General features: G+C 41.7%; 1 protein-coding gene across 5 annotated transcripts; it reads left to right on the forward strand.

The window, feature by feature from the left end:
• Positions 1–27,724, forward strand: FOXJ2 (forkhead box J2). 5 transcript variants are annotated; one of them, XM_067303970.1, is made up of 12 exons: positions 1–1,492; positions 14,801–14,887; positions 16,344–16,696; positions 17,172–17,246; positions 19,155–19,223; positions 19,592–19,732; positions 20,191–20,389; positions 22,270–22,587; positions 22,950–23,051; positions 23,525–23,725; positions 24,476–24,574; positions 25,167–27,724. In XM_067303970.1, the coding sequence occupies exons 3-12, from the start codon at positions 16,364–16,366 to the stop codon at positions 25,253–25,255; spliced, it is 1,626 nt and encodes a 541-aa protein (XP_067160071.1). In that variant the 5' UTR covers positions 1–1,492; positions 14,801–14,887; positions 16,344–16,363; the 3' UTR covers positions 25,256–27,724. The 5 variants fall into 5 exon arrangements, with proteins under 5 accessions (XP_067160071.1, XP_067160077.1, XP_067160082.1 ...); XM_067303976.1 differs by lacking the exon at positions 14,801–14,887 and having other exon boundaries at positions 1–1,138; positions 1,372–1,492; XM_067303981.1 differs by lacking the exon at positions 14,801–14,887 and having other exon boundaries at positions 1–904; positions 1,372–1,492.
• Positions 27,725–27,870: the final 146 nt, after the last annotated feature.

Here is a 27,870-nt window from a genome sequence, read left to right on the forward strand (position 1 = left end):
CCGGGCCTGGAGAGACTCAGCGCTGCCCGTCCGAGGCCCCCCGCACAGGAGCCTGGGGAGCCCTCCGCGACGAAGCCGAGGCCCGGCAGGAGGCGGCGGAGGCGGCCGCTCAGCCCCACGCAGGCCCGAGGGCCGCCGCGGCCTCCCGTAGCAGCCGGGCCCGGGCAAGAGGACCTGGGGGGAAGCCAGGGATAGCGTCTGCGCAGCCGGGGTGGGGAGACACCCCCGTAGCCTACGGGGTGGGAAGGAGACCCTCCGCGCTCCATCCGCAGCCGCGAAGAGACACCCTGTTAGGCAGCTCCTCTTCCAGCTGGGGGAGACACCCTCGTGCCCCCTCGCAGCCTCCTCCCCCACCGGCCGGTTGGGAGACCCGCCTGCTAGCCCCCTTCCCCGCTGATTAGCTGGGGGGAGCGTAACACTTGCCCTCTTTCTCACTAACTAGGCAAGGGGGGCAGGGGCCCTGCCACCAAGCCCTGATAACTAGAAGCAGATTTACTATTCCACGCCGTGGGAGAGACACCCCCCCCCCCCCCCCCGAGCTCCCTTAGTATCTGTTGAGGGAAGAGGTGTCCTCAGTCCCCAAATTTCTGGGGGTTGTGCGAACCATCTTTACCACCTGCTTCCCCCCCTACTACATAGCTACTGGGTGAGAAAAATTCCTCCTTCAAGCAGAGAAGGAGACACCCCTTCCCCAGCTGTTTCCCAGACCCAGCCAGATAGTAAGTGGGGAGTTTCCCTAAGAAAGAGAGGCAGTCCCCAAAACAGAAATAAGCCAGACCTCACCAGATACTTACCTAGTGATTTTAATTATTTACATCTGGTCAGCAGGCAGCAGAGAAAGAAAAACAGGCACAGATTTAGATACTCTCCCCTCTCCAGTTGCTGTTAACTGCTGGGGAAAAAGGTAATTTCTAGCACTGATCTGGTCCTCCTTCCAAAGAATATTCCTCATCCCTTAAACCAAGAGGGTTTTCTCTAAATAACCTGTGCAAGGAGAGAAGACACACCTCCCAATTACAGGGGAGGAAAAAGACAGATTTTGCTGATAATATCTACAGAGTTAGTAAGAATTCTTTCAGAGATTTGCCCAACTTGAAGGACAAGGTGTACCTGCACGAGAGAGAAGAGAGACTTCCAGGTAGGGAGACTGCGGAAATTGCTCTCTCAATCTGACAGTCAGTGAAGAGAAGAAAATGCTATCTCCCAGGGGAACTCCCCTTTAGTAGTTAGCTGCCAAAAGAGAGAGAGAGCATCTCCATCCTGGGATAAAACTAGCAGTTTTAGGGGATTGACAATCCCAAGCAGATCATTTTAGCACTCAAGATTCTGATTGCATCCACAATCCCCTTGCCCTCAAAATTTTTCTTGAAGAAGCTGTTGGAGTAGCTGACAGCAACATCGATGTTCTGAGGATGGGGCTCACAGGAGTGTGAAGGGCAGCACCCCAGAAACCAGCACTGAAGATCCATCTCCCTCCAGAAAATCTTCCAGAGTGAGTGACCACATTATGTCACCTCTGTCTTCCTTTCTATCATTCTCTTTCCCTCTGTCTTTCTTGTTTTCCATGTCTTTTCTCTCTTAGTATCTGCTTTTCAGTGAATCTTTTCTGTCTCTTTCTGTTTATGAACCTCTCCCCAACCTTCTTTTTCCATATATCTTTTTCCATCTCTCTCATTAATCACACTTACACATTACAGGGAATTGACCTGATTCTTTCCCTCACTGTTTAGCTTATGGGTGATCCTAGCCCTAATTAATTGTAACAAACCTCTCTGTCCTTTCCTTTCTACTTTCTTTCATTGGTTTATTGAATTTGTCCTGGGCTTAGCTTTTATCATCAATGGTGTGAAATTAATTTCTGTTATCCAGAAGTCATTGACGAGGGTAATACTGGCCAAAAAAAAGGTTAAAGAGACAGGAAGAGTGATTTGTAGTGCTGGTGTCCAAGGATGTATATATATTATATTGCACTCATGGGGCTGGAGTGTCAGGTGTTCTCTATATGTGTCTTGCTATGATTGTAACTATAGGAATAAAATCATTGTGAGATGCAGACCTTATTGTGCTTGGAAGCTGAATATACAGACCCCAGTGCTAACACTCTGAAATGAAAATCCTACTGTATTCGGGGGTTGTGGGATGAATGCTGGCCTGAGTGCCCTTGAGAGTTGATCCTGTTGTACTCAGGGGCCTAGGAATGAAAGTCATGGTAAGGCTGGTGGAACCTTCTCTGAAAGTCAAAAAGAAACCATTCCATTGCTGCTAGTCTTCATATGTGCTTTCTTCTGTGTTCAGGGGCTAGGACTGTCAATCCTAATGCTAGTGTCATGGTGAGCCAAGCTGGCTGCATTTTGTAGACGGGACAGTTAAATTCCTGTCCAAATGAGTATTTTGACACTAACATAGCAATTTCCTGAGAAATAAAGTCCAAGGGAGACTTCATCTCAAGTCAAGCCAAAGCAGATTCCTTTAGCAGAAGCATCATCCCTAAGGATATCTCACTTAAGATACTCCTGTTTCTGTTCTCCAATGAGACAGCAGTGAGGAAATCCAAGATCAAAGGATCGTTGGCCGGGACAGGTAGCTTTTTGGAATGCAGTAGGGAGCACAGTGGTTAATAGGGAATCCCAGAAGAAGGAACTCCTTGGTGTAATTTGACAGTAAGATCATACAAAAGAATCCAGGTCCCTCCAAGGTAGTTCCCCATTTTTGCAGAGATTTTGACAGTTATCCGTAGCTTGAGAAGGTGTGTTTTTCAAAGGAAGGCTGAACCATGAACTGTATATTCAGGGGGTACTGTTAGAGGCCCTCCTACCTGTTGCCCTATAGTTGTGCAGTCAGACTGTTTTGAGTACAGACGTGTTATCCAGAGCAAGGTAAGAGATAACTGAGTCATTTTGGCCTTTGTACACTCAAGGGGGTAACTGACTTTTGATGTTCTCGAGGTTAATTTACCTTCCTCTGCCCCTTCCTCACTGTAATGACTTGACATTTTTGAAATGCTTTTGGCTATGATGGATGCCAAGGCACTTTACAGAATGTATATGCCAGCCTTACAAAATTCTGCTCTCTCGGAATAACTATCTTTATATGTGTAAAATGTTTCATTCTTGATTATTGTGATAAAGAGTAAGATTTGTATTTTCTGCCTGAGCTTTTAATATTCATGACAGACATGCAAGGCTGAAAGTCATATGCTGTAGTTTAATTGTTTGTTATTTATTTGTTAATTACTGACTGGGTATTTGGTGCTGACACAGACACACAAAATTAAGACAGATCTGAAGGTCTTGTAGTCTAAAACACAGCTCTACAAAGCCAGGATGTGCTGGTAAATTCAAGGAAGGGAATAATTTTTACAGGGCATGGCTCTTCAGTGTGATGATGTTTGTATTTAAATCAAATGTTTATCACAGGCTAAAATGCACTTCCTCTGAGGTGGAATACTGCAGCTCTTCTGCACCATTTATTTAATACAAAAGTATTCATAAAAGAGAAAGGAAGAATATTATCTTCATAAAAGTGCAAGGTACTTTATAGGCACATTTAAATGAAAGTGCTATGTCTTTAAGAGTTTGTCAAGAGTGTTAAACCTGAATACCTAAAATTAGACTTCTAAACTCACATTTAGGTACCTGAGTAAATAGCCTGATTCTCCTAAGTGTCCAGGAACTTAGAGGTGACTTCAATAGAAGCTACAAAGTCTTCAGCATTTGGATATAGAGACACTTAATTGTATGTGTATGGATTGGCAAATTTAAATTTGGGCATTCATGCTTCCAAAGTTGGCTTTTAAAATTGAAGCAGTCTGATCCTTTCCTATGTGCACTCCATTCCCAGTGAAGTTTGAGAACTGAGAGCGTGGTACTTCTCAGGTCAAACCCTTAAATAAAATTAAATGAGAAGGTCTAGAGATTTATGGGAAAACAATTACATTACTAAAAGATCAGGAGGTTATATTAAGGTTATATCAATGTTTAAGTATATGTTCTGTAAGTTCCTTGGGTTTTATCTTGAAATCTGGTTCTGTAGGCAGTGTCTAGCTCAAAATCAGGAGTCAGACATGTTAGAATGAAATAGAATAATCTGTTTAGGGAGTAGAATGTCATGTCCCAGTCCTAGATGTGGTTGTGAGTCCTGTAATGCTTACTTTTTCTGAAAAGTATGGCTGAATTCTGGTGTCTCTGGAGAAGAGACCCCAGTCTCAACTGTTCTGTGAAGCTTTTTCTTACCCCAGAGATACAGGTATCCATTATTACTTGATTACATCCTCCTCTCCTAAACTGGGGAGTTCAGCCTCTATCAGAATTTGGAGTTTTGGCCCTTTACTGCAACTGTCAGAAAGGTGGTACTGTTAATGGCAACTGTGTTATGGACAGCTGTCCCTCAAGAGCAGGGCTATGATGATTATCTTATTTTACACTGCTGCCAGACAGGAATTACTTTTGGTCATTAGCAACCAGAAGATGCTTTTGGACTCGTTTTTCCATTTGTTGCTCCAAACCTTGGATAGAATTGTAACCAGTGACTTTCAGGCAGAACCCTGTATTTTGTAGTATGCCATTTGCAGAATTTGTAGCAGTACTGTGCTTCAGAATTGAAACTTTAACTAAAGAATATTGTTTCTAGCATTCCTGGTCTTGAAGACGGCTCTAAAAATATGAGTAGTGTCCAGATTATTGGACAGCCTAAAATGGTATCTCTAAAACATATGAACTCTCCACTTGTGTTAACTCTGAAACCTAAAGAAAAGCATGTAAACCTCTGTATTGCTGGATATTGTACTTCCTATTATTTTAACAACAATATCCAGTTGATGTTTTTATCCCCCAAAGGCTTGTCATCTTTGTAGCAGTCAGTATTGCTGCTTGCTACCTGTTCTGCAGTTAATGTTTCCTTCTTCCTTCTAAAGGATATAAGATGAACATAAAAATCCATGGCATACTTCTACACTGTCCCCATGTTTTCACTTTTAAAGGCAGCCTGTGTGAATGTGTTACTGAGAGAGAGCAAGCACCCTGCAGTGTGTTTTCGCACTTAATTAGTTGTAAAATTTTCATCTTAAGTTTGAAATGAAACATATGCAAAATATTGAGAGTGTTTCAAAATTCAGAGACCTTTGCAACAGAGTTTAGAACCAATTTACTGTTGTGTCTCCTGATGCTTTGCCAAGATCTGGACTAGACTGTTGCTTATTCTTCTGTTTTTACCTCCCCTGTCTTCTACCCCATCCTAGCATGAACCTTAGGGTAGGTGTCTTAAAAGTAGAAGACACAGCATTCCACTGATGTTGCTAGTTCCTGACCTTTGTCAGCCCCTTCCTAAATCCCATCCCTGGCTTCCTAACATCGTGTCATAGTCAGGTTTTTCTCCTGCACCTTTAAGGCCTGGCATGTTTCCACCCTGCCTACGTTTTTACTTTCATTTCCTCCTACACCCCACTACTCCTCCCAAGTCTCTCACTACATCCCTTTGCATCTCATTTTCCTTACTGTCCCCTTTGGCATTCTGTCCTCATGTCCCATAAAGCCTAAAATGCTTGTTTTATGCTCACAAGGCAAGCATTCCCCATCTCCTCCCTAAGATTATTTTGTGTCGGGAATCCTTTCTCACTGCATTTCACAGGCCTCCTTGTTATTACCACTCCTGCATTTTGACCCTTCTTGGTTTGGCTTTCATTAGATTATATGCTTGTGGACACAGCATTTTTCATTTGAGATTGTGCCAAGAACCCCGTTCTTTTATAAAACTGTATAATAAATATAATTTTGTTCTTCTGAAAACATCTGGTTCTTCTAGGCTGGGAATGACACTAGCACTTTGTCTCCATAATCCATCTGACTCATTCTCCTACCCTTCCTTTTCTACTGTCCCCTTCCCTTCCTCAGGAATAGCTAGATTTTAGTTGGTGAATTAGAATGAAAAGCCCCTGCAGTACATTCTCTAGTTCCTTCTAGCACTTCAGGATTTTGGTTTTGAAGTGGGGTGAACAATTTGTGCAAGGCCCAATATCCTGTTCCCAATCCTTCTAAACTGGTCTGTTTACCTGATGTGAAGTCAAGCAAGGTCAAGTAACTACAAAGCATTAGGGGATGTGTCTTCTTTTTTTGGCCTTGTTTTAGTGTATAGGAGAGATAAGGAGTGAGGGGTTTTATATCTCCAGATTTTTTTTTCTTTTCTTTTTATTTACATTAGCAATTCAAATTTTGTTTATGTTCTTTGTCATGTAAGACTCTGTGGCTGATTATAGTAGAAATATCATATAATTAGGGTTTAAAGTTAAAATTTGAATAATTGAGAAGGAATTGAAACTTTTTGTGATCACAAAGTAAGGGAGCAACATTTCTGAATTCTCAGTTTTCCCCAAAAAATTGTTAAGTAAAAACAAAACAGTTCTCTCTCCATATGAGTAACTTGCAGAGAAAATAAACTATTAAACTAATTTTTTCTCAAATTTGTTTTATCTCTAGCTGAACAAAGCAGACAAGCTTTCAGGGTAAAGAATTGGTCTTGGATTTGGGAGACCTGGGTTCTGTGCCTGCTTCTGCTACTCATTTGCTGGCTGACCTTGGACTATGTGCTTCTGTGTGTGTGGTTTCCCATTTGTGCTGCCATAAAGGTATCGAACCTTTATAAGTGCTTCAAAGTACAAGGATGAAAAACACTATATAAGGGCTGGGTGTTACAACTGATATTCTTCATATTGTTGATTACCTTGATGAGAATATGAGATTGAACTCAAAATCTCTCTAGGCCACCTTTTGTGGCATTAAGTAGTGAAAGCATGAGGCTCCAGTTCATTTTTCTTTCATGAAAGGTCCCGTGACTCCAAAACTGAAAGGTGAAAGATCCTGTACCATGTCTGTAGCCTAGAACTGTTTTTTAAGTGTAGATATTCTGGCTCCCTTGAATCTTCTCCTTCTAAGATCTCTAATGACCTTTTCTTGGCCAGGCCTCAGGATCTCTGTTCCATCTTCATCCTTCTTGGCTTCCCTGCTGTTTTTGACACTTGATCATGCCCAGTCTTGAAATCTTGTCCTCTCCTGACTTTTGTGCCTGTGTTTTCCAGGTTTCCCTCCTACTGTTCTAGTCATTCATCCATTAACTTCTTCATTAGGCTATTTACCTTTCTTCATTTATTTTTTCATAAGTTGGATGCACAGACCCATCTCTGGTGTGTTCTCTTTGCTTTTCTTCGCCACCATCTTCATGCCAGTGATACTAAATTATGCATTTCAGCTTACTGTCTTAACATCTTTTCTTAAATGATTTGCCACTAGTTTAAAATCACTGAGATCAAAATGGAACTCCTGAAATCTCTTTTAAGACTTCCCTTTGTTTCCTGCTTTCCTCTGTTGCAAGCCTCCATAGTTGGGCCTATAATGTGGGTTTCCTCTGAATCCCACTGTTCTTGCTTTGCACACACAGGATAGAGCCTCATCCTCCGGTTTCATGGCCTTAGCCTCCCACTTCTTCTTTCTTAGTCTCTTAAGGCAAGCAACCATTATGCTTTCTCATCTTCCATCTCAACTACTGTGTGTTTTGGCTGGCCTGTAATGACTGTGTCACCCTTCTTTGGTCTTGTTAAAAATGCCATTGCTAAAGCTGTCTCCTAGCCTGTTTTCTCAACATATTGCCATCTCCTCCCCTGCAATCCTGTCCATTGGCTATCATCCACCAAATAATGGTCCAGCTTCTTGTCCCCACTTAAGGGCTTTCCGTTTATATTTCTCCCTTATCTGTCTTTGTCTTTTATTGTATTGCCCTCTGCTCTGCCAGTAACACATTACATTGTGCTTTTCAGTTTCTTCCATAAACATTTCTTCACCTTCTTCCACAGCTGACTCGTACCTTGATACCTATGGGAAAACTGCCAGCCAATAGAGGCCAGACATACTGGAGAGTATTTGTTTACCTATTTGAAAATTATTCAAAAGGACTGAATGATACTCACAGGTAGTTGGCTTATTATGTTTATCCTCTCCATCCTGACACTTCTTTTGTGAAGGAGGAGAATGATTACAAAAATAAATAAAGATCATCATAAGCAAAGACCCAACCCCACAAGAACTAGGAAGGTGAGGGTTGGAGCAAAATAATATTTATTCACAGTTGCAAGGTGGTGACTGTGGGTAGGTATGGGTGGGAGAGAAAGGGGCTACTTTCAGTATCTGTGAGGGACTGAACAGGAGATTTAGTTTGAGGATGATATGCAAGATGGAGCCTTTTTGAGTAGGCTGCAGAATGCCAAGTAGCTGTACTAGCATTTTAAGCCAGAAAGAACTGTTAATGTGAGTGTGTTCCTTGCTAGAGTGATTCTGCATTGTGATGTTGACTTTCAAACTTCGTATAAATCTTTACAAGTTGTGGGCCTGGCTAGGGGTTGTCAGGTGTTTTGTCTCCTGGAAGATATTTCAGTCACTTCAGTTTAAAATAATAAAAGCTAAAAGAAAAGCAAAAAAGAATTAGCTTAGAAGTGGTTGGGACCTAATTTATGAGCTTTATACAGTATTAATTATTCTGATCAGTCTCAAACTTCAATTTCAGCTGCACTTTACTTCCAAATTCTTCTTTAGCAAGCTATTCTGCTGTGCTTTGGTAATCTTAACACTAGGAGCATCTGCTGTATCTACATTCTGGCCACCTGGTATACAAATAATTTACACTTGATACCAATTTCCTTATTCTTTATAAATTCAGTATGTCGTTCTTCCTAGTGCTTGATGTCCATTTCCACAAATGGGACAGAATGGGTTGTGGCTTGTTTCAGCAACTATTGCAGAGTTCATATTGACTAATCTCTCTTTCAGTGGTTCAGCCTTTGGTGAACAGGTTCTGACCACTTGCAATCAGATTTTCATTTTCACTCTGCCTGGCTGATGTTTATTTAGCCCAGGGAGCTTCTTATGTGTAAGCTTCATAGTATTACTATTATTAAACTGCAAGGTTAACAGTAATCTTTCACTGACATCCACTTTTTTAATGGGGATAGAATACAATTTTCATTTGTAAGTGCATAATGCATTATTTTAACCTGAGTTTTGTAGCTGTCTTTGCAATGATGTGAAGATCTTCTGAGCAAGATATTCTGCATGCTGATCTACTTCTGATGTTGTCTCTAATTTCAGAGACAATCTGGGTAACATATCAATGTTTGCATATCCTGTACAGAAGGTTTGCCACTGGATGTGATTCTGATAGACAGCTAAAATTGAAATCTTTCTCTTCAACCTGGGTGCTTCCACAGGATTGGGGGAAATACCATATTACAGATACAGTTTCTCTCACATAGACTTTCTGGTTTCCAAGGTAATTTTTTTTCCAGATATATACTCATAAAATTGAGTTACTCCAAAAACAATATCCAGTACCTTTCTCACTGTAAGAGTAATTGTTCTGTTAATATTCTTGAAACAATTGCCAAAGATTTCTCTTGCCTGCCTTGGCATATGTTTAGAATTACAGCTCCTACTTCCAGTGGTAAAATATTGCTTAGTGGTACTGAAGGGGGAGGGGTGCTTTAGAGAGAGTTCTGCTGTGGTGATATATTTTCATTGTGCTTCTTCAAAGGGCTTGTTTTGCTTTTTGCTTCAAATCTCTTATTTTTTGGAAGGTGAAGGGCTGTAATGGGACATTGGGCTTATTAGTAGAATAAATCTTTTATAGTAGTTTTATTACAAATAATTTTGGCTCAAAAGTATTTTAGGCATACCAGTATTCTCAATATCATTTGCTGTTTCATTTGGTAGGTGTTTTAAGTCTTCCCCTCTCTCACTTATACAGTGACATAAATAAGCAAATTGATTATTCTTAACTTTGAACTCATATTTTGAGAGTGTCTGAAGGATCTCTTCAACAATTGTCTAGTGTTTATCTGCATTTCTATTGCATGTGTATTTAGCAGACAACAAAGGAATCTTGGATTAGTTAGTTTTTATTATTAAAATCTGGCAAGGCACTAGCTGTAGTTGATCCTAGCCTTTTATGCCTGTAAAAGACACTGCCTTCACATGAGAATATTTCAGACTTTGGCTCTAATAGCATTGGTTGATATGTCTAAAGCAGGTCAGGTTTTAAAAACTGTGCCCTTTGCCGGTTTAGTATGTAAATCCCATGGTTTTGGAATTGGATCCTGATGTACTTTCAACATGGGGTTCTTGGTGACTTTATAGTCCCCATAGTCTTCAAGCTTTATTAGTACCAGGATTACATGCACAGTCAATGCAGTTGATTGGCTTAACTCAAAATATGAAATTATTCCTTGCTCATGCAGCTTCTCTACTCACCTCAGAAAATGTAGGGGATTGAAAGGTAAAAGTTCATCCTATTTTAAAATGTGCTGTTATGCTTTTTATATAATTAGTAACTATATAAAAACAAATTTGTTTTCTTTTTATTTCCCCCACAGATTTAATATGAATCTTATATTGTTGAGATAATTTCTGCCTGTTAAAGAAAGATCATATCTTTATAACAACTTAATTATAATAAAAAGCAACTAGTTCAGTGATTTATGTTGAGCTATGCACAGTCTAAAATTTTTCATCTTTGATTTTTCAGCACCATCTTAGTGTATTGTAACTTTTAGCCAATTTCCTGTTCAGGGTATCATGATTTCTTTATCACCTGTATTCATTTGCTTGAAACAGCATAAAGCATTCAAAGCCATTCCATCTTGCACAGAAAACAGTTTCAAGGAGGGGTATAGAATCAGACCGCTGTGACATGGACAGGCACAGACTTTGTAACAGATTCCTTTATATTCATATAGTTGATACTATGCTATGTGCTCTTAAGTGACAGTAACTTCCTTTGGTGAATTCTTCTTTCCTTTGTGGTTCATGATGAGCGCAAACTGTGTGCCACCTATTACCACATCTCCAACCCTTTATTGGGGGGGGGGGTTATTGGGAAAATATTTTTCTGCTTGTTCTACTGCTCCCAAAGAAGGGAAACATGGTTCTAGGGTATGAAGATTTTTGTTATCTCTTTGCCCAAGGGCTGTTTTTTCTCCTTTCATATGGCATTCCAGACAGAAGTGTGCATTCAAACTGCAGTGCTTTTCTTTTGGTGTGTTTACATACTAATACCACCCCTGCCAGTCCTTCCACATTAAGTTTCATTTTCTGAACAGTACCAGTAGCTTCTCTCTTCCATCTGGATTTGATTCCAGAACCATCAAAAATTTCCTAAAGACTTCTCATTGATAGTTACAAAAAATGATGGACAACAATGTTGAGACTAGCCAGGTAATGAGGTATGCTTTATCCTTCTTTCTAGCTTTTTACATGAAACAAATATCTCTCAGTGAGGAAGTTTGCTTAGAGAAGATAAGATTTTAAGTGTTTTGTTCCTGCCTTCTTCTTCCATATAACCTTGTTTTTGAGGGAAAACATACATCTTAAAATGGCAAATTTCTCCTCCTGCCAGAGTTAGAAAAATTGATTCCCTTTTTTTGTGTTGGCATAAGAATATAAGTTTCTTGCTTGTGTACTTTACACATGTACTTCAAAACTATCTTTTTTCCATCAGAGCAGAAGATGTCCATTTTTCCATGCACGTCTCATCTTACGTGTTACTTTTCTTTCTTGCTTTTTGAGGCAGCTTCCTCTCATTGCCATCCTGATCACCTTTCTTAAAAAGGCTGCGGTCAAATGGTTTCTTTGTAGTGATTTTTTTTATTATTATTTTTGTAATGCCCCAGAAGCCAGCCATATCTCTTTAGCTATGTTAGATGAACACTGTCAGTTAGATCCCTTGATCTGTATTTCAGGCACCTGAATAGAAGTGCCCTTATTTTTATAGGTGCTCTGCATTAATGCTTCACCCTAGTCGGTATGTTTTGAATATATTCCTGCTCCAAGTTTGTGCTGAGAAACCTAAGCTAAGGCTCCTTTGAGTGTTTTGCCAGTAGTTTTTCACTGGATTAGAATTGCAGCAGGAAGAAAAATAAAACAACAGTGAAAGAAGTGCATCTTCTACAGGCTGTGCACAGCATCATTCCATTCATTGTTTCACTCTCCTGCTTCAGTTATAGCCAATACTGACTGGCCAGCCTTTGAGTTCTGCCTTAGAGAATATTCGGGTTGTAAGTGTTTATTAACTGCATTCAAGATGACTCTTAGAGCTCTGTTCTCCACATTTCATACATTTTTTTTCAGTCCTGATATATTAAAGTAGCAATGATGTTGGATAGGATCAGACTGGCTGGGAGCAAGCATTTGCAAAATAGCAGGGTAGGCACAGTACTAATTTCTTCAGTCCAGCAGCAGGTATAGTACAGGGAATCTGATAGAAAGAAGGCTGGGTTACATTTTCAGTGTGAAGTTCAATTTGCTGATCCCAAATATTCAAAGTAAGGAAGAAGCTTCCCTGGAGAGCTGTAATGAAGTATCACTAGTCCCAAGTAAATACATTAAAATGTATTCAATGATAGGATTTTCTTTAATGATTAATATCTTTTCCTTCTGAATCAGACAGGTTCCCATGTGTTTAATTGTAGATTTGGATTAGTGGTTGGCTGTCATCTTTACATATCTCTGACCTGTCTTGACTTGGGGTTGTACTGGAACCTAGTTAGTGCTTGAGAAATGAAGAAACTACAGTCTGTTTCCAGCTCTTGATGATGGTTATGACTGGCTACCTTAGCCTTGTTTTTTACATGTGCAAAAGTAAACAGTGTCAGTTTATGTATTTGGTTGACTTTAAATTGGGAGGTTATGAATTATGGTGTTTAAGTTTCTTTTTACTTCTTAGAAGTTAGTTCTAGCTTACTAATGTGGTAGGATTTTATTTTTTAAACACTCTCAATTTCAGTTCAGCATGTCTGTTAGTTATTTGTGTTTTTTGTGTTTGAATAGGGTCATAAGAGAGGAGTTTGAAAGAACATTTGCCAGACAGTAAGCTGGAAAGTGGAAACTGGAAGAATCGTGAACTGCTCTGATTTGGCTGCAGTCTTGTTTTGTCATATCACTAAGTAGTGTCAAGCTGGTGTAGCACTTGGATGAGAGACAAATCAGGTGAATGTGATGTGCAGCACAAAGTGTTGTAACTGTAGTTATTTAATAGCAAATGTTCTTTCAAATAGGTTAGTAGCAAATTATTATTTTTGTACTGACTGTGTTGCTGGAATTGCCACCTTACCTGAGGGTTTGACTATGTCAGATTAATATAGATCCCATATTGCCTCTGCCAGTATCATGATCAAGTTTAAACTTGGAAAATAATCTTATTCTACCGATTTGAAATTTCTATGTGGTTACTGTTGGATCTAGGAGTATTATCTTTCTGTTCTAAATGACTTTCTAACATGTATTCTTCAAGAGTTGCTGCATTTATTGAAAAGTAGTTGTTTCAGTGCTAGGCAATCAGTGCATGTGTATAAATAGAATTTTTTTAATTTAAGAGTTGGGTATTTTTCTTTTCTTGTCAAAGAGTTTTATAAACCAGGGAGTGAAAACATTTGGATTCTTAGTGGCCATAACATGACCCAATTCTAACCTTGCCTTTCTCTGATGAAACTGAGGGTATTACGCTTGCATATTGTGTATCAACCTTACCTTTTACTGCATAGTAGTCAATCATCCCAAATGGTCTACTGACATAATGTGGGCAAATCTGAGGACTCTGTGAAAACTGCAGTATTTGCATTTCTTGCATTTCTGGCATTTCAGCTTGGAAGCTCTATCTGACATAAGGTTTTTTTTTTAAACTTAATTTTCTTTATGTCAGTGCTCTTTTAAAAAAAAAAAAAGTGGGCTGGGAAACTTGTATTTATTTCATTTTGCCTTTGTATTGTTAGCACAATTGATGTTTTGTAAGGGTTTAATATGCATATGATAAGCAGCAGTAATTTGTTCTATGATTTCACCATGGAAATTAAAATTTATGTGAAGCACATACAAAACTAAACATTCAACTGATATTTAGTTCTTTTTTTTTTTCCTCCCAAAGTGGTCTGAATACTATTCCTTAGTGAGGGCTGTACCTGTAAAATTGCCATGAAAATGCAGCTGTGGTTTGAGTTACGTGGATACCTCAGCAGTCTTCTTCCTTCTCCACTGTACAGAAATACATCATTGCTTTACCTTTGCATAATTCAGGAAGGAACAATGTTGCTTTTTCTTTTTAAAAATGCACAAGATTAGATCAATTCAACCCAAAAGAGTTATATTCAATAAGCAATAACTTGTAAAGGGCAGGCAATGGAAAGCCTTTTGCAACCCTAGTTGATCTAGTTAGATGTAGAGTAAGTAGTCATTGCTATCATATGTGATAGTGTGTCAGATGAGTATATAGATAAGTTGGTAGCAGTTGGGCCTTTCCTTTCCTCTGCTCCACAGAGAAAAATGTTCCACCCACTACAGATATTATAGTGCTGCAATTTTATTTTTCAGTCTGTGCATGCATATGGGTGTGAGCGATAACACTGGCTGTACTTTCTGAGTTATCTTCTGAGCCCAACCTGTCGGAGTCACTGCTGGTGGTGGTTGAGTGCTGGATTTTGTTGGAGATACTGCATAGGTTTTTGAGCCCTGAAAGGTGTGATGAGCACATGCATGAAAATGAATAGTTTAGTGCATGCACACGTGCTTGAGTGTAGACCCTTGTGTGCTTTTGTGCTGTGAGAGCACTTCAGTGCAGAAGTGCAAAGTACAATCAATGCCTGTGATTCTGGGGGAAGAAGGTGGAGATTATATGCCAAAATGCTGTATGCATCAGTGTCTGGATCTGTGCATCCACACTGTGTTGTTTTCAAATACCTATTTTTAGAATGAATGTCTAATTGTTATTCATGTAGATGGGTGTCTCCCTGTCTCATCTGATCCACTCAGATGGGTGATGCATTTGGTGGGAGGTGCCTGCTGATGAATTTTTCCTAAGCAGGGTATGTTCATGTTAGTCTGTTATCTCTACATGTATGTTTGTGGTTAATTTGTTACATGAGAATGTGTATCTATGTGTGTACGTGCATGCATGTGTGTTTGTGCTTTTACCTTGTGTATGTGCTAGCATGCTCCAAGACAGTTTCTTCCAAAAAGATTAATTTCAAAAATGAAAGATGTGGAACTTGCAGCCACTAAAGACTTAATTCCTCACCTTATGCAAAGTGTAAGTGTGGTGCAGTGCAGGTTGTGACCATAGAAACTTAGCTACCTAAGTCCAAACTTAGAGGGATTGCTGCTGGTATGTTGTTGCAGCCACTAGGAGTAATAGTGGTGATCGTTATGATGGCCTGATTACTTGAAAACACAGCCTACAAGTTCATGTACTAAATATACAAGTTCATAAAAAATTCATGCTACTAAATGTTTTTGTCATATAAAATAATTGTTTACGTAGAAAACCCTGGGTATAAATGCCAGTCATGTTGGGCAGGTGTGTTTTATTTTTATGAGAGGAAATATGGTCTTGTGACCAATAGAAAAATTGGAAGTCAGGAGATCCTGATTCTGTTTTCTCCCTGTGGCAAACTTGCTATGTGACCTTGGACAAGTCAGTTTTTCTTGTGTCTTGGATTTGGGAAAAATATTTGCCTGTTATACTGTGAATTAAGCAAGATTTATTTCAATAAGATGATATATTTATTTAGGAAGAATGTGTGATGGAAGGCAAAACTGTAACTATCGTGAGCTCAATATAGTCTAGTCCACCTCGACATGGTAGATGTAATGATCTATATATAGTGTTGTGCATGGTCTTGATGTTTCCAAATGAGATATGTAATCCTAGCTCTAAGAAATGGATTAATTATAATGTCACATGATGCAACAAGAGAGACTGGGCCTTAGAAAGAAGTTAATTTTCCCCCAAATTGAGGTAGTCACAGTCCTGATTCTTACAGATTGTCTAATTAAGCTGTGGTTTGGATATGGCATGAAGGGATATTCCCTTTTAGCAGTGATTCTCCTCTTTATCTGACAAAGTAAATTTACAAGATCTCAGTGAAAGGTCTTAAGGTTATGTTGCTTAAGTAGTAAAGGAGTGAATGAAATACAGCTGCTGAAAAGGCCCTACCTCCTTTGAACAGATCTCTTTTGTATCGTAATTCTTTACCTGAATACAGTTGGGATGCTCTGGCTAAGACTGTGCCAGCAAAGTTACCATCAGCTCTGTCCCAGCTATTATCAGCAGGGATGGTCCTCCCAGCAACACGGTCACAGGCCTTTTTGGATGATTGTGTCTGGCTGTGAATAAGGTATATGGAGTAGTATGATCTTCAAACAGGTATTTAGTGTTAGAGGGAGAAGTAGTAGAGGAGTAATGCAAAGAGATCTTTCTGCTCTTAGATTTCAACTTGTTTATATCTCCGGAGTTCCCTTTCTGCTCCTCTCTCCTCACAGATACTCCAGCTTCCACCGTCATGGCTTCTGACCTGGAAAGCAGCCTCACTTCCATAGACTGGCTCCCACAGCTTACTTTAAGGGCTACTATTGAAAAACTAGGGGGGTCCTCACAAGCAGGACCCCCAGGTGCTGCCCGAAAGTGTCCCCCAGGCTCACCAACAGATCCCAATGCCACCTTGAGTAAAGACGAGGCTGCAGTGCACCAAGATGGGAAGCCACGTTACAGCTATGCCACTCTGATCACATATGCCATCAACTCATCACCTGCCAAGAAGATGACACTCAGTGAGATCTACCGTTGGATCTGTGACAACTTTCCATACTATAAAAATGCTGGGATTGGTTGGAAGGTGAGGCCTTCATGTCTAAAATGCCCTCTCTGTTTAAAAGACTTTATTTTCTTACTTCTGTGCAAAATGTTCTCACTGAGCAAAATAAAGAGACAGATGTGAAACCAAGTTGCTTGGTGGAAATGCAAAGCCAGAAGTCCCATTTTCTCTGAGCTTTTTGTATTATGTATGTGGTAGTCCCTTAGGAAGGACCCTGCCAAAAAAAAAAAAAATCACTACCAAGCTCTGCATCACACTGATACTCTTTTCTTTGCATCTTATGTAGGTGTATAGGTAATTCAACCCATGTTATTCAGCCTGATCCATCCCTTTCCTTTCCTCAGCTTCTTTTCTGCTCCATTCTGGGGCATATATATAATAAGCTTTGGTTTTTGAGTGTCCACCATCCTCTTTTTTTGTGCCCACTCCTAGGCATACTCAAAACTCCATAGATTTTCATTGTAGCACTTATGTGTATCTCTCAATCTCTCTTCAGAACTCTATTCGTCACAACCTCTCTCTGAATAAATGTTTTCGGAAGGTGCCTCGACCGAGGGATGATCCTGGGAAGGTAAGCAATCTGCATGTTCCTGAGCAAGCAATATAAAACTGTAGGGAATAAGCCAGGGTTGCCCTTTCTAACCCATAGTTGGAATTTGAAACCTAAAGTGTAGGCAAAAAATGGAAGCAGTAGTAAGATTTACTGCTGTGCTTGGCTACAGAAGTAGTTGCTTAAAGGGAACCTGTAAAGGGGCCTAAAAGGTTTTAGCTTTTTTTTTATTTTAAATCTGTGATCTTTGATTGACTTTGAACATATTAGAGGAAGGAAAAAAATAGGGTTGAATGTACTTCATTAGTTTTCTTTCTTTTTCTTCTTGATTTTTATGTGTAAAATGCAGGTCTAGTTGAACCTGTTCTATTATGACAGACCTTAGAGGCTGCTGGCAAGTGGCAGGGTTATGACATCATGAGTTTCATAGAAACAAGTTCCAAGGAAGTGAGAACAGAGCTACTACCTATATAGACTGCAAACCATTTGGTGTTGAAAAAAATATCACCATCACATAATTCAAATCTGTAAAAATCAGTTGGAAGAAAAACTCTTAAGAATTTAGCAATTTACTGGTTCAGTAAGGGCTAGTAAAACTCTCTTAATATATACAGACTGTAAAGGGGAATTGCTAGCAAAACCAAGACTTGGTATGCAGATATTACTACTGTAAAAAACAAGCAGAGGGAGATGGTGGGGATGTGAAGCTATGTGTTTGGAGAGAAATCTTGTCTTCTTTTTCTACATCATAAAGTTATCAGAAAGGGCCACTTGCCCAGGCTTTTTCTTTTCAGGTTATCTTTAAAGGACTGAGTGCTCAGTTGGCATCTAGAAATTGAAGTTGTACAGCTCTGAAGATCACTGGTCAAAAACACCATTGGTTATATGGCTTATTCCAAGAAATCCTAACTGGCTTCAGTGTACATGTTTGCAGGTGCTCATTGGCATGTTGGGCTTGGTTTATAATAAAAGCCTGTCCTGTGCTTGTCATGATTATTCAGATTTCAGTTGGAAACTATAATGAACGAACTCACACCCTAGAGTTGTCTTTATCATAATTCAGAAAACAACAAACTGACATAATTATAGACTAATTTAGGTTGGAAAGGACCTTTGGAGATCAATCAATCTCACACTCAACACAGAGCCAATTAGATCAGGTTGCTGAGGTCTTTGTCAAGTCAAGTTTTGGATATCTCCAAGGATGGAGATTCCACAGTGTCTCTGGGCACTTGTTCTAGTGCTGCACCACCATCATTTTAAAGAATTTTTTCTTTTGCTGTGTATCTCGGAGAAGAGTCTGGCTCTGTCTTCTCTATAACCTCATTACATAGTTGAAGAAAGTGGTTAAGTCCCCTTAGCCTTTTCTTCTCCAGACTAAACAAACCTGTCTTTCTCAGCACCTCCTGCACATCATGTGTTTTAGTCCCCTAACTGTCATGGTGGCCCTCCTCTGGATGTGCTCTTGTATGTCAATGTGTTGGGCGCAGAACTCAAAGGGGAGTCTCAGAAGCATTGAAGAGAGGGGTTCTTTTAGCTCTCTTTGCCCAGTCTGAACATTTTGTTGGTCCTTGTTAGTCAACAACAAATCCATGCTGTGAGGAAGGTACTGAAGGGGGTGTGTAGATCCAAAGGAGTTGGTCTAGCTTGGATCAAAACATCCTTTGCCCTTGGTCTCCTGTCTCTGAGTGACAGAGGCACGGAGCATTCTGCCTTCCACCAGTAGCACTGTATCTCATTATTCAATCTGATGCAATGCAGGAGGTGAATCTTTCCAACACCCAAGTCTCTGTTGTCTGATGTCCTGGAGGGTGGTCCTGGTGTTCCTAATGTTTAGTTGATGCTGTACCCTTAGGGTCACTAACAGCCTGCTGCAGGAAGCTCTCTGATTTAGTAATACAATCACTCACCAATGGGTCTTCTTTCCAGGGTTCGTATTGGACCATAGATACCTGTCCAGATATATCTCGCAAGAGGCGGCATCCTCCAGATGATGATGTGAGTGTCATTCTTTCCTGAGAGCACGAAGCAGGAGGGGGGCTGTCCCTTCTTGTTCTAAAAAAAATACTTTCAGCATCAGACTGTGGTTCCATTTTGAGGGCAGGGCGTACAAATGGGTAGACAAAGGCTAGGACTGAGTGAACTTACATGAATGTCCTGCTGTCCTGGCTGTTGTTGCTGTTCAGTAGCAAATTTAATCCTGTCTAAAATCTTTTATCCTGACTCTTCAGTGACTAAGGCCCAGTCCTCTTTTCTAAGCTGTGAACTTCTACTATAGAGGAGTTGGCTTCCCATCTGCAGTTTCACTTCTCCGTCTGTTTTTGATTTCCGCTCCTTTCCTTTTCTCTTTCTTCCCCCATCCACAGATACCACAAGACTCACCAGAGCAAGAGGCCAGTAAGAGCCCTCGAGGGGCTGTTCCAGTCAACACAGAAGCCTCTTTGCCACCTGAGGCCACCCCTCAGCTGTCACTCCAGAGCACCACCCCCATTGCCAACTACAGTCAGGTGAGCAGCAGGGAAAAGGATAGGAGCCTTGAGAAGAGAGCAAGGGGGAAAAGGAAAGGGGGAGGAATGCATGAATGGAAAAGTGATGAGAAGAGAGGGAACAGCAGAGACAGTGGTAGAGGTAAAAAGGAGAAAGAAGGGAAGAAGTCAAAGTTGTGTAGCCAGAAAGAAAATAAGGAGGACGTGAAATGTAAGAAAGGGACAGGTGGGGATAAGGATAAAGGCATAATGGCATTAGATAGCTGAAGTATAGGCTGGAGACAATGTGTTGCAGAAGGAAGATGGTATTTGACTTTCCTCAAGGAAAACAACATTTGGGAAGATTTGGTGGGAGATGAGCCCAGTGTTGTGTGATACCGCTGCATGTTTTCCCTGCATCCTGACTCTGGATCCCTGTCTTAAGTTACAAAATCTAGGACAAACTAGATGGCTTATTTCTACCATGTGTGGTCCTTTAGCAGGGTGCAGGGCCTGTTGATGTAGCCTCTACAGTAGCAGGTGGGCAGGGCCGTGAAGGGGCCGATGTGCCACCCCCGCTCTACAGTGCCAACCATGACTTCAAGTTCTCCTACTCTGAGATCAACTTCCAGGATCTTAGCTGGTCCTTCCGAAATCTCTACAAATCCATGCTGGAAAAATCATCTTCCTCTCAGCACGGTGAGTAACCCTATGTGTTATGTGGGGTGGGCATAGCCTTGTGCACAGATATATCCTTGGTGTGTCTCAGATCTTTCCTCTTTTAGGAGCCTGTGCAAACAGACTTTCCTTGCTTGGCATGCTGTAATTAGTTCTGCCGGGGCAGATAAGAAATTTGCATGTCCTTTCTCTATCTCTGCCCCCAGTTCTGTCAGAATAAAAAGGGTAATGAATTTAAAATACCTTGTGTTGATACTAAAGCAAGAATGGCAAAAGCTCAGAGGAATGAAGTCCTAAAGAAAAGCTTGACTGGGAAGTAGTCGTAATCTGACATCACGAGTGTTGGACTAGAAACCATAGGAGGGAGAAGGTTGTTGCATGTAGGCAGGTTGTTGCATGAGTTTCCCCAAAAGGAGGGTGGAAAGTCATCGTTGCTAAGATCTGTTAAAACTAGGATTGGATAAGGCCATGGAGAATAGAGCTTTGTGGATTGGAGAGTGGGAACAGCCTACAACTCCATTCATAGATCAGATTTCTCTGATTGAAGAAGCAGCCACCAGAGGGCAGAGTCGCTCCAGGGATAAGATAGGATGCCCACAGAAACCACTTCATGAAAATACCAAATTGCTGTTCCCACCTTTAAACATTCTTCTAAATATTAGTCTGTTGTAAAAAGGAATATATTATTAGATGAACATCTCGCCTATTTTACAGCTGCTCAGCTGTCGGCCATCATACAGCACAGGCAGAGTTTGCTACTATAGGAGGAGCCTCCTAAACTTGTGGCTTTAGTGAAATAAAAAAATATTATTTTTACTACTTGCATCATGCAGACACTTGAAATTTTTAGTAGGAGCCTGTTATGTGAGATGTTGTAGAACAAGAAAGCTACAAAAATCCAAAAGAGAACCTTTACAATTAGAAACATACACAGAGTAAAAGCTAAGCAGCAGTATGTTTTTTAAAGTCTTTGGCTGTAAGGTGGTCTAGGAAAGCTTACAAAGTTTGAGGAAGCTGTGTGGTTGACCTATGAGTAAAGATAACAGTATTGACCTTTTAGCCTCATTCCAGTAGTAGTTCTGATTTTTGGCTCCAGTGGAAAACTGAGGCTTACTTATGGATGATCAAGTAAGGAGACTGAAAGTAAGGAATGGGTAGCTCAGGTTAATGGTATGCAGTGCCTTTCACTGTGATTTTTCCCAGAGGTTCTACAACATAAGGGAAGAATGAACAGGGGAAGCAGACATGAGAAATAAGATGTGCTCCTAATGTGGGGAAAAATGGAGAATGCCTGATGCTCTTGCATGTAGGGAATGCCTGAAATGGATGAGGGTAGCAAGAACACACCCAATGAGTGAGGAGGAAATGAAAGTAATAAGGAGCCCTGGTGTATGCAATGTGCTCTGTGTACAAAAGCAGTAGAATGTGTGACCCCTAGTGATTTGTTAGAAAAATTGTGAAGGTTGCAGACCAAGCTGCCTGGAAGACAGGAACTGAAGAGACCTTTTCAAAACAGCAAATCAGCTTTATCAACTTCTCTGTTATCTATGTTTTGTTGTTTAACTTCAAATTTGGTTAACAGTCATTTCTAGGAGACCGACATCTATGTGAAATTTCAGGAGAGCAGGCTGTGATTTGATGAACATAGGACGAATTCAGGGAGGCATTTATGTGCCTAACTCTGTACTAGAGGTTTAATCCTTTATTGTAGGGTGTTTTGCTTTGAATGGAACTTGGAGCACAGTGCATGTGCATGTGTTAATTGTTTACAGCTTCTAGAGGGCACTTCAAAAGCTTCATAAATAGTGGGATGAGTAGTGTGAAATTAGAATTGGATAATTTAAGCAGGGGTCTGATCCAGGCACCTGTTAAAGCTCCCTCCTCTTTCTTTCACCCTGCAGGTTTCTCTTCTCTCCTTGGTGACATGCAGCCCTCCAACCACAACTACTACATGTACCAGCAGCAGCAGCAGGGCCCCTCATCAGTTGGTGGTGGTCCCCCACTCCACACCCCAACCCCAGAAGGTTGCCCATCCCAAGGAGGAAAGCAGCAGGGTGAAGGTTATGGCCCTCCACCAGTGATGTCCATGCACCCACCCCCAATGCAGCATGGAGGCTACCACCAACATCAACAGCACCACCCACACTCCCATCCACAGCAGCAGCCACATCAGCACCAGCAGCAGCAGTCACAGGCTTCAATCAACAGTGCTGGCTTTGGTGAGTCACTGCTGATGGAAAGAACAACTGGGAAAAAGAGAGTAGTGGGGAACCCCTAGACAGAAATTCCACAAGCAAGCTTCCCCTAAGCAGTGCCTACATTTTGTGTACAAAAAAGGGCAAAAGCCAGTTCTGATTGATCACTGAGTAGGAAATTCACTTCTCACTGAGGGAAAGGGAAATACATCTACACTGGGTTTGGGATTCTGTTTAGATATGCAGGGTAGAGTCTGGGGCTAAATAAAAAGGATTTCTACTGTAGTGTTAGGCTCTTTGGTAAATAGAGGCCAATCATTTTGTATTAAGGGGTAGAGGGAAAGAGTGTTCTGTCTTGGAATAATCTTGTCTCCATTTCATTCCAGCATTTCCCCCTGATTGGTGCTCCAGCATTGATTCCCTGAAAGAAAGCTTCAAGATGGTAAACCGGCTGAACTGGTCTAGCATTGAGCACTCCCAGTTCTCAGGTCAGTGTTGACCTAGTGACTCAGTGACTAGGGGCAATAGTCTAGCATTTGGAAGTCCTGTGCTCAGATCTTTTTTCATTGTAACCTTGTCAAGTCTGTGGGTTTCTCAGTGACACCACTCTTCTGTTTATAAAATGAGATGTCCTACTTCATGGGTTCTGTTAAAGACCATAAGTCACTTGAACACTCTACAAATTTGAGTGGGGGAATTGATTCATAAAAGTATCAGAGAAAGCTGGTAAGAGAGTTTCCCTCCTGCTCCTCCCTCCCCTGGTCTGAGTCAGTGAGACAATACCCTGAAAAGGGAGCTCTCCAGATGTCCTGTGACTGATTAGAAAGGAGGAAGTTGGGTTTGCAGGGAGAAAGTGAGATTTAGGGTGGGATGACAGCAGCTACTTGCAGGGACTCTTCCAGAGTCAGGGGGAGAGACCAGTGTAGGTGCTGGCTTTGACACTGTCCCTTGTCCTCTGCAGAGCTGATGGAGAGTCTGCGTCAGGCTGAGCGGAAGAACTGGACGCTGGATCAACACCATATTGCCAACCTCTGCGACTCCCTCAATCACTTCCTTACCCAGACCGGTCAGCTTCCTCATCTAGTTGGCCCACAGCAGCCCCCCCGAATCTCTGATTCTTGTGCCCTGAACAGTGGCAAGCAGGAGCAGTCCATGAACCCAGGTAATTGGGAGGTAGACTAAAATGTCATTTAAATGAAGGCCCAATTCTGTGAATATCCCAAACAGCTTGCCACCTTGCCAGGCAGTGTAGCACCAAGCAACTCAGGGCTTGGCTGTTTGTGACCTTTGTGAGAGCTGTTCATACCAGCTCAGCCTCATCTGGCTTTAAAAAATTAGGGGTGTCCTATGTCTGTGGCCTAGAAACAACATCATCATGTGATGCATACCATTGAAAGGCACCATATCCTGACAGAAATAAGTTTAAAAAGTAAACTGATAAAGCAGATGGAGTTTGTTTTCTGTAGCTAACAAGCAGAAAGGAGTGACAAGGTAGAAAGGCTGCTGTTTCACATGGCAGGAGCTCTTGCACCCATGTTGGAGGAGAACTGACTGGACAAAGAGTAGGAGGTTGCATGGTGAGGACAGCACAGAGGGCCTCATGTATCATGGTCTTGATACAACTGTGATAGTGTATGTCACCTAGTACTGAACTGAGTGGCTGATTTTGAGCCAGCTTCTGGTATTTCTGGATGAAAATTTTCTTTTTTTACAACGATAGAGAATCTCTTGCTGATTCCCAGAGCAAGATCCCTGACCAAGCTATAGCTTGCAGTAAGGACCCAATAACTGAACATCTCCTCAATATCCCATGGGTCTGAGGGAGTTCCTCTGTGGCTGAGCTGTCACCCAGTTAGGGCCAAGACAGCTGACCAGAATACTAATAGTTTTTTTTATTCCTTTCCTTTCAAAGTGAACTCCTATGGTCAGCCCCAGCCTCCCCATCTCTTCTCCGGGCCATCTCCTATGTACCAGCTTTCCACCCAGGACTCTCCAGGATATAATCGCCCAGGTAAGGGGTGACATTAAGGCATATTATACCAATGAAGATTGAAGAAGTGGTTCCCAAAACCTCTGTGTGTTTCTCCCAAAGCACTTGCTAGTCAGATGGAGCACTGAGGGTGGAGAAGGAGCCTGGACTGCAAGGGATTCTCCAGAAGGGCTGTGCCATTACTCTGGCAGGATTTAGAATTACAGTGGCCCGATTTCTTTCACTTCACATAAATGGTCTCCTAGCCTAGCCTTACCCACAGTCAGTTGCTTGAAGACAACTTGACATGGGTAATCTCCTGTTGCTGGAGTACTTTGTGCTCTATCAGCGACCAGCTGTGAGGAAAGCTAAGGAGGCTGCAGGTTAACTCTGTAGGTGCTTCTGTGAAGAAGCTCACAGCACAGCACCTCCTACCTGCAGACTTTGGTACATGCTGTCTGAGAGGGAGAAATCCATTCTGATAGTATTCTTGCTTGTTCGACTGTGGGGAGAAGCCCACGATGCCTGAATCCCTTAGGTTTCTTTTGCCCAAGAGCTCACTGTGAAAAAGCATAACTTTTTTCTTCTAACTGTTCTGCTTCCTTTCTCTTCTTTTTTCCTGTTTTTGGTTCAGCTCACCATCTGGTCCCTCGGCCTCCAGGACCTCCTCCAGGCACCAATGAGGAAATCCCCGACGATTTTGACTGGGACTTGATCACCTAGCGAGTTACAGACTTGAGAGTCCGTCCTTCGTGAAGGACACGGAAGGGAAGGGGGATGTGGGGTGAATGGTGTCAGCACCACCTTCCCAGCCTCCCTGCCTTGCCTGTATATAGATATATATTCTCTAACTCTGCCAGAGAAGCCACCGCAAGATGCTGCCGAAGATAATCCTTCCTTGCGTCCTGTTTATCTTCTTTTTCTTCTTTTGTTTATTATTATTATAATTATTATTATTACCAGTAATTGAGCACAGCCCTCCCCCTCCTCTGGTGGCCTCAGACACATCAGATCAGCTCTTTTGTGTTGCATGGTGCCCTGTGGAGGGTGGAGCGATGGCTCCTTGGTGCCATGAAAAGACCTTGGAAGGTTGATTCCTCGAGTGCATCTTTCTCTGCCTCCATCATTTTGCATTTAACAATCCCTCTTTCCCTTCAAGGTGGCCAGTGTATCTGTTGTATTGGCTACTGGAGTGAGGGAGCCTAGTGGACCCTGGGAGCCTGTAATTATGTTTCTTATATGTTGTAAAAGTCAGGGGATTAAAGGGACACTGGAGGGTTGATCTTAGCTCTGTGAACTTTCTTGCACCAGCAGGAAAAAGCAAGAAAAGAAGTAGAGATCCCAAGTACAAAGAGAGGGCAATCTCTGAGGTAGGGAGAGCTGGACTGAGCTGGGAGTGTGGAGAAAAGAGAATCTGTAGCAGAGAGGACATTTCAGCAGAGATGGGTTTCAAAATGCAGTGCCATTTATGAGAACCTAAAGAGATTTTGAGGGAATCCTGATCTGTTTTCTACACTGCCTTTTGCAGTTTCCAGAGAGGTGAAGCCTATGTACCTATCAGGTAAGAGAAGCTCAGCAGGTGTCTTTTGCACCAGCAGTTGGGGGAGGTCATATGAGATTCATCAAATTCTTTTCCCCAGAGCTTTTAATTTTACCCCAACCTCTTCAAGCCTTCCTTCAAAATAGGTGGTGAGACTCTCATCTGCATATGCAAATCAGGAAGTTCTCTCATACCATCAGTATTTGGTTATTATTTGGCCCTTTCCCTCTCTTATTTGTTTGGAGACTGTCCTTGCCTGTGGTTTGAGAATGCCAGCAAGAGTCTTACCTGCGTAGATATAAATTCTCAGTCATTGGTACCCATTTGGTGAATGGGCTAAAGGTGGAAAGAGGAAGCTGCTACTGAGAATGGAGGTGAATTAGAGGACTTCTGTTCAAGGGGCTGGAGCCCTCCGGTCAAATAATTGGGAGGCCCTCACAAGTGATATGTTTGTAAGAGATGCATTAGAAGAGGGAAGAAAAATGGGGGAGATTTTTAAACTGAACAGCAAAGGAGTAAAATATAAAGGGGAGGAGGGTGAGTCAGACCCGTTGCAGTTCAGCTGGGGAGATGATGGAATGGATTGTAAGCCCTTAAGGATGGGTTCTTGTCAGCACTTGCAAAGCAAGAAAGTGGAAAAGGTGTGGGAGCAGGAGTGAGTGTTGAGATGCTTCCTGCCCTAAGCTGTGTCCTCTGTTCCCCTTTTTCTGGTATGGCTCTACTCTATCAAACCTCTTGTTTCCTCTTTATATTTTGTAAAGCCTCCCCCTGTCCTTATTCCCTATTTACCAGTGAGGGGAACCAAGATGGAAGTAAAACATCTCATGGGGGCTTGACATGCCTGTGGCAGGGGAGGTAGTTTAGCATTGCTTTCTGAATTCGCTGTAGGGATAAACCAGTTGGATCTTTGTCAGGGAAGTGGACAGAGTCTCATTGGATTTGGGGGGGAGGGGGGTATTTTTGTTTCTTTTTTTTTTTCTTTTTTAAGTGTGTGCGTGGGGGGGGGAGGGAGTTCGTCGTTGAGTGTTTCCAAGAGAAATGAGGAATCCTAGAGTCAAGTTCAGCATGAAGTCCGCTGTTATGTCTGCTGCTCAGGATGGGAATGATATAACTTGGAAGCATGTGTGATTGGGTTTCTGTGGAACATGGCACCAAAGACAGCCTCTCCTAGGTGCCAGTTAGTGCTTTGCAGAGGATGTTACTGAAAGCCAGCCCTGTGAAAGACTGAAAACACCACCTGGAAGAAAAACAAACCAAGATGGCTCTTTCTGCATAGCCAAGTGCTCCTCATTTGCATATTTGCCTCATTTTGCATATTCAGTTGTGCCTCATTTGCATATGTGAATATATGCCGGTCAGTGTGCAAATTAGCCTCGTTTCTCTGCCCTTGAAATAAATGCGCATGGTTAGCATGTGGGAAGGCATCCGTTTGGACATGTGGAGCTCTGCACTGCAAGCTGGTAACAGCCTGCTGGGAGCAAAGGGATGTTGCCGGTGGAGATGGGCCTGCCAGTGTTCCTGAGTGCCCTTCCACTGTGTTGTGGCCCATAACGCTTTGAGTCAGTGGTCAGGGAAAGAGGGGCATGGTCTCACGAGTTTATTTTTGTGCATGCTTTCTTAATAAAAAGAAAAAGTGAATGTTTATGGTTTAACTCCTTTGGTGCCAGTATTGAATTTTTTTTCAGCAGCGCCTGGTCAGGTTGGTTTGTCTCCCACTTACTTACCTTACAAACAGAATTTGAGTGTGGACATTGCTGAGTTAACAATCCACATAAATATGCACTTTACAACAGAGACA

This window comes from Apteryx mantelli, chromosome 1 (assembly GCF_036417845.1).
Source record: "Apteryx mantelli isolate bAptMan1 chromosome 1, bAptMan1.hap1, whole genome shotgun sequence".
NCBI classification, from domain to species: Eukaryota; Metazoa; Chordata; class Aves; order Apterygiformes; family Apterygidae; genus Apteryx; species Apteryx mantelli.